The 14,217-nt window shown below is 46.3% G+C and overlaps 2 protein-coding genes across 3 annotated transcripts in view; one reads left to right on the top strand and one right to left on the bottom strand.

Annotated features, from left to right (window-relative positions):
- The window catches only part of SYN3 (synapsin III), a 453,479-nt gene that overhangs the window by 281,943 nt on the left and 157,319 nt on the right, over nt 1–14,217 (bottom strand). The window lies entirely within an intron of this gene.
- TIMP3 (TIMP metallopeptidase inhibitor 3) overlaps nt 1–14,217 on the top strand; it is a 56,814-nt gene that overhangs the window by 37,215 nt on the left and 5,382 nt on the right. Inside the window, exons 2-3 of the mRNA XM_059402158.1 lie at nt 5,787–5,869; nt 13,538–13,649. Coding sequence (XP_059258141.1) covers nt 5,787–5,869; nt 13,538–13,649 — 195 coding nt within the window. The remainder of the gene's footprint in view (nt 1–5,786; nt 5,870–13,537; nt 13,650–14,217) is intronic.

Genomic DNA, 14,217 nt, shown 5'->3' with positions numbered 1-14,217 from the left:
TGATCAAAGGGATGGGGGTCACTGGAGGCTTATCAGGGGGGCGTTCCTCCTAGGGACAAATCCATCTCTCTGATCCTTACCAGAGCAGACAGTGGGAGTGGGGAGGTGCAGAAAATTATGAAATGTTTTGCAATCAGTACAAATCCCGTGAAAAGGCTTTAGGCAGTCCACTTTCTTAGGGGACCCACCAATTTTTGTTCTGCTGGGATGCAAAACCACCCTCAGGGTACCTGATCTTATTCCTCATAGTTGGAAAACGGGGACAATAATAGCCATCTTATAGAGTTATCTTAAGAATAGAGCAAGATAGCATGCGTGCATGCTTGGCACATGGGAGGGGCTTAATGAATAGTAGTTATTGTTATGAGTGTGTTCTAGTCCCTCCCTCTCCCCTAGACTTACAGACATGATGTAATGAAATGCAGAGAGCTGATGGTTAATGAATGGCTGGGCAGCTGCTGGAGCAAGGAAGCCTAGCTCTGCCTTCTTTGGATAGGCTAAAATGCAGGATCTCCATGGGGCACAAGACCAGAGAATTGCCTAATGGGCTGAGCCAGATGGGCTGTGGGCCTGCCTTGCTGTGGGTTTCTTGCTTATTGTCTTTGTCATGAGCTCTTGGCCTCAGAAAGGCCCATGTGGATGGCAACCAGGAAATGAACATCAAGTGACTATCAGACACTTCCAGACCCCTCTTTTCTTCCAAGTCCAAGTCAAAAGCCTGGTAAGCCCATAGTCTAGGCCTTTATGCTTACCTAGATCCTGCCTGGTAGGGTCCTATCAGAAGAACATTCACCTTCCTAGGGTTAACTCTAACAGTGACTTCTGCTTTTGGAGAAATTCATCCTACCTGCTGGGCAGGTGTGCCTTACCTACATTGCTGTCCTCCTAAAAACCATGCCTCAAGTCAGCAAAGTCATTCTATAGGGCCTTCAGAGAGACAGGAATGGGAGCAGAGTGTGTGTGTGTGTGTGGGTGAGGGGCACTTGTGTGTGTGTGTGTGTGTGTGTGTGTGTGTGGTAGTGAAAGTATCTCACTTATTTGATGGCTAAATCAACTCCTTTACCATGGGGAGGATTTATAGTGCTGTCAACAGGATCCCAAGATCTAAGACGGGCAGAATCCATGGTCTTAAGTTGGTATACATTAATTCATTTAAGGGATCCTTGATCTAAAATCCAGCCAAACTTTGCCTTCCAACCTGCTGGCAGAAAAGTCCAACCATCAGATCAGGGTAAAAAGGTCTGGACTTGATTGAAGGTAGTTGTATGGGAGGTGGAAGGAGAGGGTAAGAGGCAGGGGCTTTCTCGTGGGCATCTTGTCCCCTCTGAATATGCTGACAAAGAGGAGATGTACAACTTCTGGACATAGCAGTAAGCTACACTGGAAGCTGAATCTTGTTTGCCACTGGAATTGTTTTTTGTTCAAAACTTGTGCTGCTTGTGGTCTATCTACATTACTATGGATGGAGGTGGGGGCAGGCAGCACCCAATATATTTCTGGAAGGGATAAATGTGCCTTGTTTCTCTTGTTTTTGCAAGCTCTTACTAGCCCTCCTCACAAAAATTATTTGAAGAAAGAGAATTATATAGAAATATACCTTTACATCTGGATCCTCAGGTGTATGATATATTTAAGAGGGCCCTACATATATTTACAGGTCTATGTGCCAATTATATAAGCACACATAGCCCGGTCAGTTTCTTCTTACAGACTTTTAAGTGAAAATACTGTTTACTCTGTTTTCATTTGACCTCCATATCCCTGGAAGCCCAGCTTCCTTTCCCGGGGCATAAGAGGCTCCAAAACTGAGATTCAGGCTGTTCGTCATTGCCCCTTTCTCTGACTGGTGCTTTCAGACACCTTGGAGGTTAGCCCTCTAGCCATGAACTTTTAAACTTTGTTTTCCCACTAGACTGTCTCTGTGGAGGTAGGAAATGGGACTTCTATTTCTCGTCATCATGCCCACCAGCACACCAACCCAGCTCATTCCTATGTTGGCTTAGCTGCCGGAGGACACTGGGAAGACAGTGTGGGGCCACATTCCAGCGGGAAGGAAAATAAAGAAAACCTTTGTCTAGCCCAGCCCATCTGTAAAGCTGGCTTCTAGCCACTACACCAAGGTGGCGGGAACAGCCCACAAGCTGCCAGCTCTAAGTTTGGAAACTGTCTTCTGTTGTTGTTGGAGAACCATGACCTTCCATACCTCCGCTGTCGACTGTGGCCCTGAGGCCAGAGAATGCTCAGGAGCACCCTTACTGCCAGACAAGAAAGTACAAAATAGCACACATTTGCATTGCAGAGGAGAAACCGAAGCAAATAAAGACATATTAATTCAGACCTAATGGGCAGATCTGAGGTTGGCTGGTGTTTTTACTCTGGAAGAACTTTGTGAATCTCTCTGGGAGAGCAGAATATTACTTAGTTTTAGTTCAGTGTAGTACAGTTTTGTTTTTATAAAGAAAAAACTGGTGTGGCCTCCATGCTGGGCCTTCCCTGCCAGCCTTTCTGGACCATAACCATGTGATCGAGTTTGGTTCTGGTAGGCTGCTCTTGGGTTACATGTGGGTGATGAGATAGGGCAGGTCCTTGTGATGAGGTGGGTGCTCCAGACTTAAAAACACCTGGTATGTTTGTTTTGACCAGTTTATGTGTGTTCCCCTACCTCTCCCCGAAATTCTACACGGCCAGATATTTTGAGGAGTTTGCCTTTCTTCCCATCCCAGAGAGCACCCCAAGGCCTTAGCTTATGGTGTATGTTAGAAGATAATGAAACTCAGACAAGTTACAACAGAGGTCACTGGTAGGGGTGTTATTCTAACAGCAGTGACAGCAAACACACCATTGTCAGTGTCTACATGTAACCCTCACAGCATGAGGTTTATGAGGAATTGATGTAGATTAGGAAATGAAGACAAAGAAGGGTTTAATGACCTCCCTAAGGTCATGCGACACCACAGTTTGACGAGGATTCAAACCCAGGTGTCAGGCTCCAGAGTCTTGGTCTTCCATGCTCTGCCATGCTGCTGCTCCACTAGAATTAGGACATCGCTTATAGGCCACGTGATGGGCATTGGGCCAAGACAATCAGAAAGATTTAGGAGAAAGGAGGTTGGGGACACACGGGTTTGCCTGAGGCCGCATGGTAGTGATGGAACGAAACACAAATGTGGCTTCCTGACTACAGAAACTGACTCCCTTTTCACTGAACAATTCTCAGATGAAAAGGTTCCAAGCTCAGGCCATTTCAGGGTAAGGAAGGAATTGGCTAGCTGTGTGTGCAGAAGCTTCCAGAAGTACCTAGCTTTATGGGACAGGTCTGCTTATGACATGTTATGTCTAAATGAAGTCAAGTCATTTTTGAGCCAGGGAAGGGGAGAAGCTGCTATTTAAAGAAATCCGTTTTGCAATTTCTTCCCCCCTAAGGCAAAGACTCACTTGGTAGTTTACCTTCTGTGTTAATGAAGCGGCAGAGGATGGAGCCAAATCAATTCAGGAAGAATCAATAGTAAAGTCCTGGCAGATATGCTCTCTACCCAACAGTTAAGCTGTTACAACCTGACTGTGGGAGTTGCTGTAGAGGAAATAGTCCCTGGGCCTCTGGGAGGCTGGCTCCCTGCCAAGGATGCTGCTACAAAGTTAGACAAAGAGGTGGAGGCAGAATCTTGAGGGAGCTTTGCCTGGAATCTTGCCAACCTCTCGTTTTTGCAGTGGACTTGGAAACAGCCACTCGCCTCCTCCCAAACTGAGCTGTGTCTGCTAAATTGCTAACTTCGCCAATGGGCTCTGTGTTTTACCCTCCCTGGCAAGAAGTTCTGGAGGGGCTGTTGGTTCATCTGGGTCTTGACTTCATGTCTGATAGGAAGAGTAGGGTCCCAACTCGTTTGGAGAGGAACGGGACAGAATCCAGTTGGGATGGCGGAGGTTGTTTCCTAATAAAGGTTGTTTTGTTTTTAGAGATTAGAGTCAATGAATTGGGAAATGTGGTGGAACATCCAAAATGGGGAAGGATACCAGGGATAACAGAGCCACCAGAATGGGCAGGGGTGTGTGTGTGTGTGTGTAGGGTATTCTGTTCAACATACATTTATTCAGGACCTACTTTTTTTTAGGAGCTAAGTATAACTGGAGGTAAAAAAAAAAAAAAAAAAGTGACAGGATCTTAGAACTGGAAGAGTTCAATGTGACTCAAAGCATGGCCGCTATACATGCAAAATCCATTCCATTTTGGGGAAGGTCCTAGCCTGAGAGCTTCCAGAACCCCTTGATGGAGACTCTCTCTATCCCTATGGCAGCCCCTCCCTGTTTCTTGCCAGATTTTGTTATTAGATGCCTTTTGGGGGGGGGTGAGCTAACGAACACAACTTATCTGCAGTTTCTGAATTGTCTTTAAGATCTGTTCATTACTCTTCCCTGTGCGAGCTCCATAAATATCTGAAGGCAGTTACTGGGTGCTTCCTTTTCATGTAAAATACAAAAAGAATGCACAGTCTCTTATAATCTCTAAGAAATGCTTCCCTTCTCTGTGTTTTTACTGCATGTAGTAAATGCCTATCTTCCAGCCTTCCTCAAGTTGGGTCTGTCTTATACTTTTCCTGTTCATAGTCCATTGGTATTTACTGAGCAACTCCTTTCTGCCAAACGTTGTACTAAGAAATTTCAGAAGATCTTTTCTTTAATCTTCATTCCAATTTTTTGATATAGGTAGTTATACCCTCTTTCCAGAGGAGAAAACTGAGGTTCAGAAGAGCAAGTGGCTTCACTTCTCTGTCAGTTTCCTTGTCTGTATTATGTGGATGGTGATACTGCCTGTGTAAGCTGTCTTGAGGAGTAAATACATGAGATGTACTTCCTCATAGAGTTGGCATGTGATAGATGGGAGCAAATTTTAATGGCAGCAACCCTTCTATCGTCAGCATATGCAATTTTGGTGATGATGATGATGATATGATGAAATCAATAATGTTTATGTAACATATACCGTGTGGAAGACACGGCGCTGAGTTTCACATGTGTTATCTTACCTAATGCTTTCAGTTCAGGAGATTGGTGCCATTATTATCCTGGCTTTACATAGGAGGAAATGGGAGGCCAGAAGCAAAATTCCTTGCCCACAGTCAGAATAGCCATACAGAGCAGAGCTCTGTTGATTCCTGAGCTCCTACTCCCAACAGCTCCCTCCTCCACCACATCCTAACTGAGCTACGCTTTACTGCATACTTTGCCATCTAAGTGCTGGGAACCAAGGGTCCCATCAGAATGCCGACCAGCTACAGAGAGCGGCTGGGATGCTTTGCAGTCCTGCGGGCCCATCAGGACTCAGTGAATGTATGCATGCAAAGGAGAGCCCCACATGAGATAGCATTCAGGAAGAGGTCCTGGTGGAAAGACAATAGTTCTGCAAGACCAGGCAATTGCCAGATGGACAATGGAGGATGGCAAGAGGCTCTAACAAAAGCAGTAGATTTTGGATTATGGTAAACCCACAGGGTCAAGAAACTCCTCCAGGGGTGAATGCAGCCTAGGAATTTCCAGGGTTGGCAACTGTGAACGTTTGGGATAATTAAGTTGAATGATGACTGCCTGCCTTCATTCTTCCATTCCTCTCCCCACCCCCGCCCCCAACCAGTGTCTCTCATCTGAATTCTTACTTTTATAAACACAGTCCTCTATTCAAGTTGGCCCAGAGATAAGAAAGCAATTCCAGTCACTCAACCTGAGATGTGATCCCTGATGTGGTTCAAGTCTTCCTAACCTCTTTCCTGTCTGTATCTTGCCTTTTTCTGCAGTGATCCGGGCCAAGGTGGTAGGGAAGAAGCTGGTGAAGGAGGGGCCTTTTGGCACGCTGGTCTACACCATCAAGCAGATGAAGGTGAGTGACAGAATCCAGCTCCAGGAGAGCTCTTTGGTTTTTTGGCAGCAGAGTCCTAGCTAGGGGAGGCTAGGTGGGTGTGCATAACCCTCCCCACTGCTGGAGAGGGCATTGCTAAGGCAGAAGAGATGATGGCAGGAAGTCGGGGTGGGAAGGTGGCTGCTTCACCCTAGAGCCAGTGCAAGTGGAGTCCCTCAGAGACCATTATTAAGAGGCTCAATTCTGGAACCAGATGGTAGACAGCTTTGTTCCCTGGCAACTGCAAGACCCTGGCCAAGTCAGTGCCCCTCTCTGGGTGTCAGTCTTCCCATCTGTAAAATGAGGGGACGTAGGACTAGTTTGTCTTACAGGCTCTTCTTCGAAGCTCTCAGTTTTGAGTTTCAAGAGTGCCTACTGGTCTTACGCAGTTGCCGGGCTACCATTTACGTTTAACTCCTCGAATCTCTACGCTGAACTTTGGCTGATCACAGGAAACATATCCTGGAGTAGGAACTGCATCCTCTTTCCCTGTTTTCCCAGAGCTTGCCTCCCAGCTGCTTAGCACCATTTACTAAGCATATTCATATTACTGAACATATTCCTGAGCACATTAATATTATGAAGCACACTAAGGAAGTCCACCTTACCAAAAAGAACATCAGATTTGAAACCTGCAGAACCTGCTTCCGTATCTCAGCTCCACTCCCAAATAGCCTGCTTACCTTGGAATCCCCCCTTTCCTGGACCTCTGTTTTGCCACCTGTTAACAGTGCAGGGTTGGGCGTAGTGCCCCTAAGAGCCCTTCCAGCTCAGGCATTTCAGGATTCTAAGTGCCCTGGGACATGTGTGGTGTTACTTCTAAGCAAAAGCTGCTCTGGGCGCTGGAAAGAGGTACTTGTGTTTGTCTTAGCACAGAGGACTCACTCTGGTACTCACTCACCCTGAATGGCTCAGCAGCTGCTCCATCACCCCACATTTGTAAGCACCCCCCTATGTTTAGTACCCTGTGTCAGAAGCATGGAGGCCACGAGGAAGATGGGGTTCCTATGTTCAGGAAGTATAGTCAGGTCAGGAGAGAAGACCCAAGACACATGGGCATGACTACTCAGAAGTTCAATATGGGGTACACTCAGGTCCAAGTGGACTGCCGGTCCTTTTACTCACTGCTCATATTTGCATCCCCAGAAACTAGAGCAGGACGTGGCTCACAACAGGGACTTGGTGGATGTTTATCCATCTAATGGAGAAATGATATTGAGACCCTACTGGCCTGAAAACTCCCCAGAGGAGACAAGGCTTGACACCCAGGTACTGCCCACAGCCCATGGGTGGTACCCAACCATCCTGGAGGCAGACTTCCAGGCCTCATTATTCCTGCATCCTGAGGCCTGAGGTTTGATGTACTACATTTGTGGAACCTGTTGCTTTGGATTCAACTTTGGAAACACCCACAGCCTTCTGGTTATGTAATGTCCAGAGTCAGCCCTGGCTAGGTGCCCTTGGCTGCCCAAGTCTGGTCATGGGACCAGCTTATGTCTTCAGACAGCCGTGGGGAGAGAAGAGTTGGAGGGGAGAACCAAGAAGATCAACAACAACCAAAGAAACGCCCACTGTATGCACCCCACCCCCGCAGCCAGCAAGCAAAAATGCCGAAGCATGTTAGACAAAGCAGGGGTTCAAGCAACACTCCCTTCCCACTCTGGGACAACTCATCACATTATAGACACTCTGGCCAGCAGATCTGAGGAAACAGCTGGGAGACAGTGGTTCCTAAACTTTCCTAGCTTCCCTCTTCCTTCCGGGCGTGGAGACCAGGGTGATCAGAATGTCCCATTCCTCCCCTCACTGGTGTCAGGCCAGCCTCTGGTAGGGAGGTGTTTGGAGGCCAAATTACATTTCTTCACCCATCAGCTTCAGAGCACACACACACACACACAGACACACAGTCCCAGGCTGGTGGCATCACACTATCCATTCACTGTCCTTTACCCGGACTCCTGCAACCAGGGTGCTGGGCACTGGGAAGTAAAATTCCTTGTTCTACTTCTGACACAGGTTCAAAGGGGAAATGACTTGCCCAGTCATGCATTTAATTAAAGACAGATCTCATTCCCAAGCTAAGGTGCTGGGATTCCTTCCCAATCCTGTGTGTTCTTTACATGGCTCCCCAAATTTCCCCACCATCTCGCTTTGATCATCAAACACTATGTAATGCCATTTATTAACTCTGCCCCTCCTACCAGCCCAATATTAGATAACTCATAGAAGGGTCGTTGCCCTTCTGTCCTGAGAGGCTACTGAATTCTGCTGTTCTCAGGGAGCACTTTGCTAATCAGGTACGGGGTATAAGGATTGGAGTAGTTTGTCTAAGCATTCCCCTCCCTTCCTTCTCTCTCTCTATGCTGTGAGAGAGCTCTCTTCTCTCACAGAAGCACCCTTCTCGCTCAGCACTATGCTTCAGGCTACCAGGATAAAATTTCAGGATAGCAGGTTAATATTTGTTATATTTGTTATAACAAATATGAGACTCTATTCAAGTGACATGTACTGAGCATTTACTGTGTATCAGGCATTCTGCTAACCCTTTGCATGGAACAGTCCTCATAACAACCCTATGAAGTAGATCTACATTATCCTCTATTTTACAGGTGAGGCAGCCCCAGACTTGGATAGGTCATGTAACAGTCAAGTTCATAGGAATAGAAAGTGGCAGACGCCAGGGAAGCTATAGAGCCTTTGCCAACAGAGAGATTACAGAGCAGTGGAGCTGCAGGCTGATTCATCATTCCTGCCCCCTTGGGGGCCCACCCCACCCCATCTGTATGTAGTTTCCCCAGGGAACAAAAAGAGGTTAGTTTGCATTTGTCCGTTTGTCATCCAGCAGTGTAGCTCTTGACTTGCAACATCCTGCAAAGGGTGCACTGAAAACTCTTTGTAGGAGGGAAGAAGGAGAGGCCAGAGAAGGGAGCCTGCGTGAGTTTTGGCACTGGTCCCTGGGTGGCTTTGTTCTGGTAGATTAGAGAGTCTACCCCAGAGAGTCAGATGGGTGAGCAAGGGCTCCCTTAGAGCAGAACTAAAGGAGCTTGGAGAACGTGAGAATTGGAGCCGCCCTGTCTCACCTCTCTTCTGTCTCAGAGTTCCCACATCCCCCCTTCGAACTTCTCACCCAGATGAAAGGCAGGCAGACCCTCTCCCATATGCTAATTCCAGAATGTCTGGTACACATTACAGGCCTATCTCGAGTGTGCAGAGACCCACAGGTGTGTGTGGGGGTATACAAATGTTAAGGGAGCTTATTGCAAAATCAAACTTGGAGATAGTTGGAGCGGCTGCCAGAATTGGTCCGTCTAATCTATCGGGACCTAATCTCCGGTCAGGACCATGAGAAAGCCGTGGGCTCTGCCAGGGCTTTCATTTTATGCTGTGGAGACATGCTCCCAGGCTAACGTGGCAGGGGACAACACGTGGGGAACATTATGTCCCAGCTGGCCCTGGGCTGGGCTGGGTGGAGCGGGGCAGGGGGGGGGGGGAGATCCATGGGAAGGCGCACTGGTCATGTGCTTTGCATGTCCTGACTCTGGGCAGGACAGATTCGCTGGGCAATTGGAATGCTTGGCCCCTGGGGACTTCCTTCCTTCAGTGGTTTGTCTAATCAAATGAGCACTATTGCAAGGTCTCGCCTTTGAAGCTCCAGCTGGAAGCCTCTCTGCCCTCCAGCTCACAGGGAGCCATTCTCCTCCTTCTCAATGCCTGTAACTCTTTCTGGTCTGCGTATCTCAGCTAGCCCTCAAAAGAGATGGCAGGCATTCTCACATGCACTGCTTCCCCTGCTAGACAGCCCATTCTATAATAAGAGAAAGACTTTTCTCTCATAGAAAAAGAAAGACTTTGGTTGCCCTTGGTATCTCAGTCAAGTATCTAATGTCTCTGAAACTCAGTTGCTCGGTCTGTAAATGAGAATAAAGTTGCGGGTTTAAAGGAGTTCATGGTGTAAAGCAGCATCCAGCACAGCGCTCAAATCCAAGCACGCTGGACATATTTGCTATGATGGTGACATTTCCTGCTGTCAATGCAGAGTGAAACCCAGGCACTCCACAAGAAATATTCGAAGGCCCCAGATTCAGAAATTTCTTTCTTATATTATTTGGTTTTTCACCCCAGGGAAACTAACTTCTTCAAACGTTTGTGTACATACTACCAAGATGGGATGTCCAGAGGCTTATAGAGTCCAATGTGCTGTGTGTCTACACATGACAGAACTTTATTCAGCCTTAATAAGGAAGGACATCCTGTCATTTGTGACAACATGGATGAACCTGAAGGATATTATGCTAAGTGAAATAAGCCAGACACAAAAAGACAAATATAGCATAAGCTCACTTTTATGTGGAATCTTTAAAAAAAGTTGAACTTCTCACAGAAGCAGAGTAGAATGATGGTCACTAGAGGCTGGAAGGTGGTGGAAATAGGGAGATGTTGGTCAGAAGGTAAAAATTCTCAGTTCTACAGAACTAGAATGAGTTAAGTCTGGAGACTTAATGCATGGCATAGTGACTATAATTAATAACACCATACTGAAGACAAGAAATTTGCTAAGGAGAATCCCAAACACACAAGGTAACTCTGGTAGAGATGGTTGTGTGAATTCTCTTGATTGTGGTGACCATTTCACAACGTATACAGATATCAAAACATCATGTTGTTACACTCTAAACATACGCATTTTTATTTGTCAGTCTCACTTCAATATGCTGGGGAGAGAGAGAGAGAGAGGCAGAGAGAGAGAGAACACAACCCACTTAGTTTGAAGTTCAAAGTCAGCTTTAAATCCCTGCATTAAGAGATAAGGTTGGGCAAAGATATGGAGAAAGAAGAGGACTAAACCTTTCCCTCTGCTGATATGAATTCCAGTAGAACTAGTTTTAAGATAACTTTTACTGAATGTTGCACACCATGTGCTACTCTAAGTCACTTAATTCTCAAAAACATCTTATGAAGTAAATACTTTGCCCCATTTTATGGATGAAGAAACTGAGGCCCAAGGAGCTTAAGTGGCTGATAAGTGGCAGAGACAAGGTTCAGACTGGCTGGTTGTTTCCAGAACCTGAGCTGACCATTAATCCTCCAATGCTTTGACTGGATTAGGTCACCTTTAATGTCTTTTCCAATTCTGAAAGTCTATGATTCTCTGACGTCAGGGCATTACAAACCTATCATGACCCTCCTAAATTTGTCAAACCAATTCTCAGTCTCTATGAATATAGACCTAATGATACTTATAGGGTCGATATTTAGGTCAACATGGGATTAATATAAAGAAAAGATAACAGAATGAGTACAATCTGCCTTTACCATATGGTTAAATTCAGAAGTGACCCTAAAAAAGGCAACATTGTACTTGTCGGACCTTATCGTTTACAATGCACAAACGTCTTGATTCTGCATGCAAGTGCTACAAGCCATGCTGAAATCAAGATGCCTTCAAATTCAAAAGGAATGAGAATTCAACTGGGCAGCTTAAGTCACTGGACCCTAGACAGGGCCTTGATCCTCACTCATGAAGCAGAGAGGACATGAAAGGGAAAGACTGACAAGGTTGTACTGAGGCTCTAATGGTCTGGGTCTGAAAGACCCCGAGTGAGGATCAAGTTGAAACATTTGCCAGGAACTCAAGGAACAGCCACACAGAGGAGAAGCTGCTGGACACAGGAGGGAGTGTGGAGAATGTTTTTTGAAGGCCACACTTGATGGCACACACAGAGCAGTGCTCTTAGGCATGGTTCCTGTTAAAGCCGGAGAGGAACCATCCATCACTGAGGAAGTGGGGGGTACGATGTGATCCGCCCCTGCTCCCCCATGGCATAATTGAAAACCGAGTGTGGACAGCAATTCTCACAGTGCTTGGCTGCGTTTCCTCATTCAGCTGTTGAGCCTCTCGGGAGAAAAGGGTTAAAAGAGAGGCCAGGTAAATTAAAACCATCTGCACTGATGGTTGCACACAATTAGAACAGCATTTCCCTTAAAAAGACAGAGGCTCCTGAACTCTGTGGGTCCAACAGACCCTTTATAATGGTGGAGGTCCTTGTGGACTATCTACCCCCACCAGCCAGTGCCCTCTTAAAACAAAATAAGGAGAAAACCCAGATCTTAGTGCAAATGGGAGGCACTTAGATGGGACAACAATGAGGTGATTTCTGGCTTTTTATTAATTACTGTAAGTAAATTAATAACGCATGCCAGGAACTAAGGGAGAGACATTGCCCTGTTGTAAACCCTTGGAGACCACCAGCCATCCTGGGCCCATGTGCTCTGAGAACCAGGGGGATAATGGGATTGGGCCACAACTTGGAGCCCCCTCCTACCCTTGCCAGCTCACACAGTTAATAGAGTTTTCTCAACAGATCTGAACCTATGTGAGACTCATGGTTTTCACCTGGAATCCACCAAGTGGGGTCAGCCTCGTTATGGTCACACCAGTGGTTCTGATGACATGCAGATAAAGGAGGCACAATAGCCATAAGTAGCATTTGGCTGTACCAGAGGCCCTTGGGCATGAACTTGTGAAGCCACAGTGAGAGACAGCACAGGTTGGACTCTGGAGAAGATTCTCCTGCCTAGAATCCTACCTTTCCCATTTGCCAACAATATGGCCTTAGATAAGCCACTTTACCTGTCTGGGGCTCAGGCTCCTCATCTATTAAATGGGCATAAATTGTTCCTGTCTCACGGGGCTATCATGGGAATGAGGTGGGTGAATATTAGAAGAGGATTTCTCAACTTTGGTACTGCTGGTATTTGGGGCCAGATAATTCCTTGCTTTGGGGGCTGTCCTGTGCATCAGAGAGTATTTAAGAGCATCTCTAGCCTCTTCCCATAGATGTAAGTAGCAACCACCACTCCCTCCCACCTGTAATGATCAAAAATGTCTCCGGATATGGCCAAATGTCTCCGGGGGTGGGGGTAAAATTGCCTCCAGTTGAGAACCACTATGTTAGATTAAGTTATAGATAAAAATGGCCAAGTATTGGCATTTTCATACAGTGCAACTTAGTAATTATAAAGTGTTTAGTTAAAAATCTAGAATTTTTGTGTATGTGTTTATATGCCTTATCTGGGGTAAAGGAACCCAGTGCTTTCAACAGATGCTCAGAAAAATAAAAGCATGGAGAATCCTGGCCTGTGTTCTAACGTCCATCAACCAAACAGAATTTATGAGTCTTGTCTGTAAGATGGGTACAATAATACCTACATCCTTGGGTTCTTGGGAGGATATAGTGAGGGGAATGAAAGTGGAATGCTTTTACATACTGAGAAATGTCCCAGAATTGTCATTAGAATGCTGGTCAGCTGCCTCCTTGGAACTTGGGGGCTGAGGTTGGTGAGGGAGGCAGGACCCCTTTCAAGCAAATTCTTTGGATTTCTGAAAAGGTGTTGGGATATGACAGGAGTATATATCTGGTGCAGTGTTGTGAAGACGTTGGAATGAGCGATGTGACTGGCTGGATGGGAAGGTTTTTCTGGAAAGGCACAAACGGTGGCTCAGACAAAAGGTGAATAGGTGGCTTTACCTGGAGTGAAGGCCCTGGGGTGGTTAGGTCAGTGACTGTGACTGGATCAGATCCCCACAGAACAAACGCCAGCAAGCTTTCGGAGCCCTGGTCCTCTCTCATGACATTCCTTCTCCCACAGATGTACCGAGGCTTCACCAAGATGCCCCACGTGCAGTATATCCACACAGAAGCTTCGGAAAGTCTCTGTGGCTTGAAGCTAGAAGTCAACAAGTACCAGTACCTGCTGACAGGTAATGGCCAACTCTAGCATCTAGGCCAGGGTTTGGCCAAGGTCCACCAGTCCTTTGCTTCAGAAGGATAGAGAAGTAGCAGTTGACGCCCACGTATCCTTAGGACCTTGGCCACCCACCCAGTGAATTGTAAGGAGTATTGTGTAGAGTGCATCTCACTTGGCTTGTGGTGTGAACTCGAGGCTCTGCATGGAGACTAGGTTTTAGTCTTAGCTCCACCACCGGCCCCACTGAAGAAATGTAATTTTGCCTAATTTTGCAGTTTCTTAGCTTTACTATATTATATAAATAAAAAAGGATTGCTAGTACCCATTCCTCTATACCTTACAATCAATCTATTTATTGGGTCTATCTTTGAAAGTTGCCCACCTTTAGGCAGTCAATGTGGTAAAGGGAAAAAAAGGTCAAAACCAAGCAACCACTGATGAGGGAAGGGGCAAGCTGACCTTAGTCCTAGCTCCAGCACTTTACGGGTTTAAGACTTTTGCAAATCACTTAACCTCTCTGAGCTTTGTTTTCACCACCTCGAAAATAAGGACACAGTTTGGTGTTGGGCAGGGTGAAACAA

Source organism: Mustela nigripes, chromosome 6 (assembly GCF_022355385.1).
Source record: "Mustela nigripes isolate SB6536 chromosome 6, MUSNIG.SB6536, whole genome shotgun sequence".
Taxonomy (NCBI): Eukaryota; Metazoa; Chordata; class Mammalia; order Carnivora; family Mustelidae; genus Mustela; species Mustela nigripes.
Note: the sequence above shows the minus strand (reverse complement) of the source record. Positions and strands in the feature narration are given on the sequence as shown.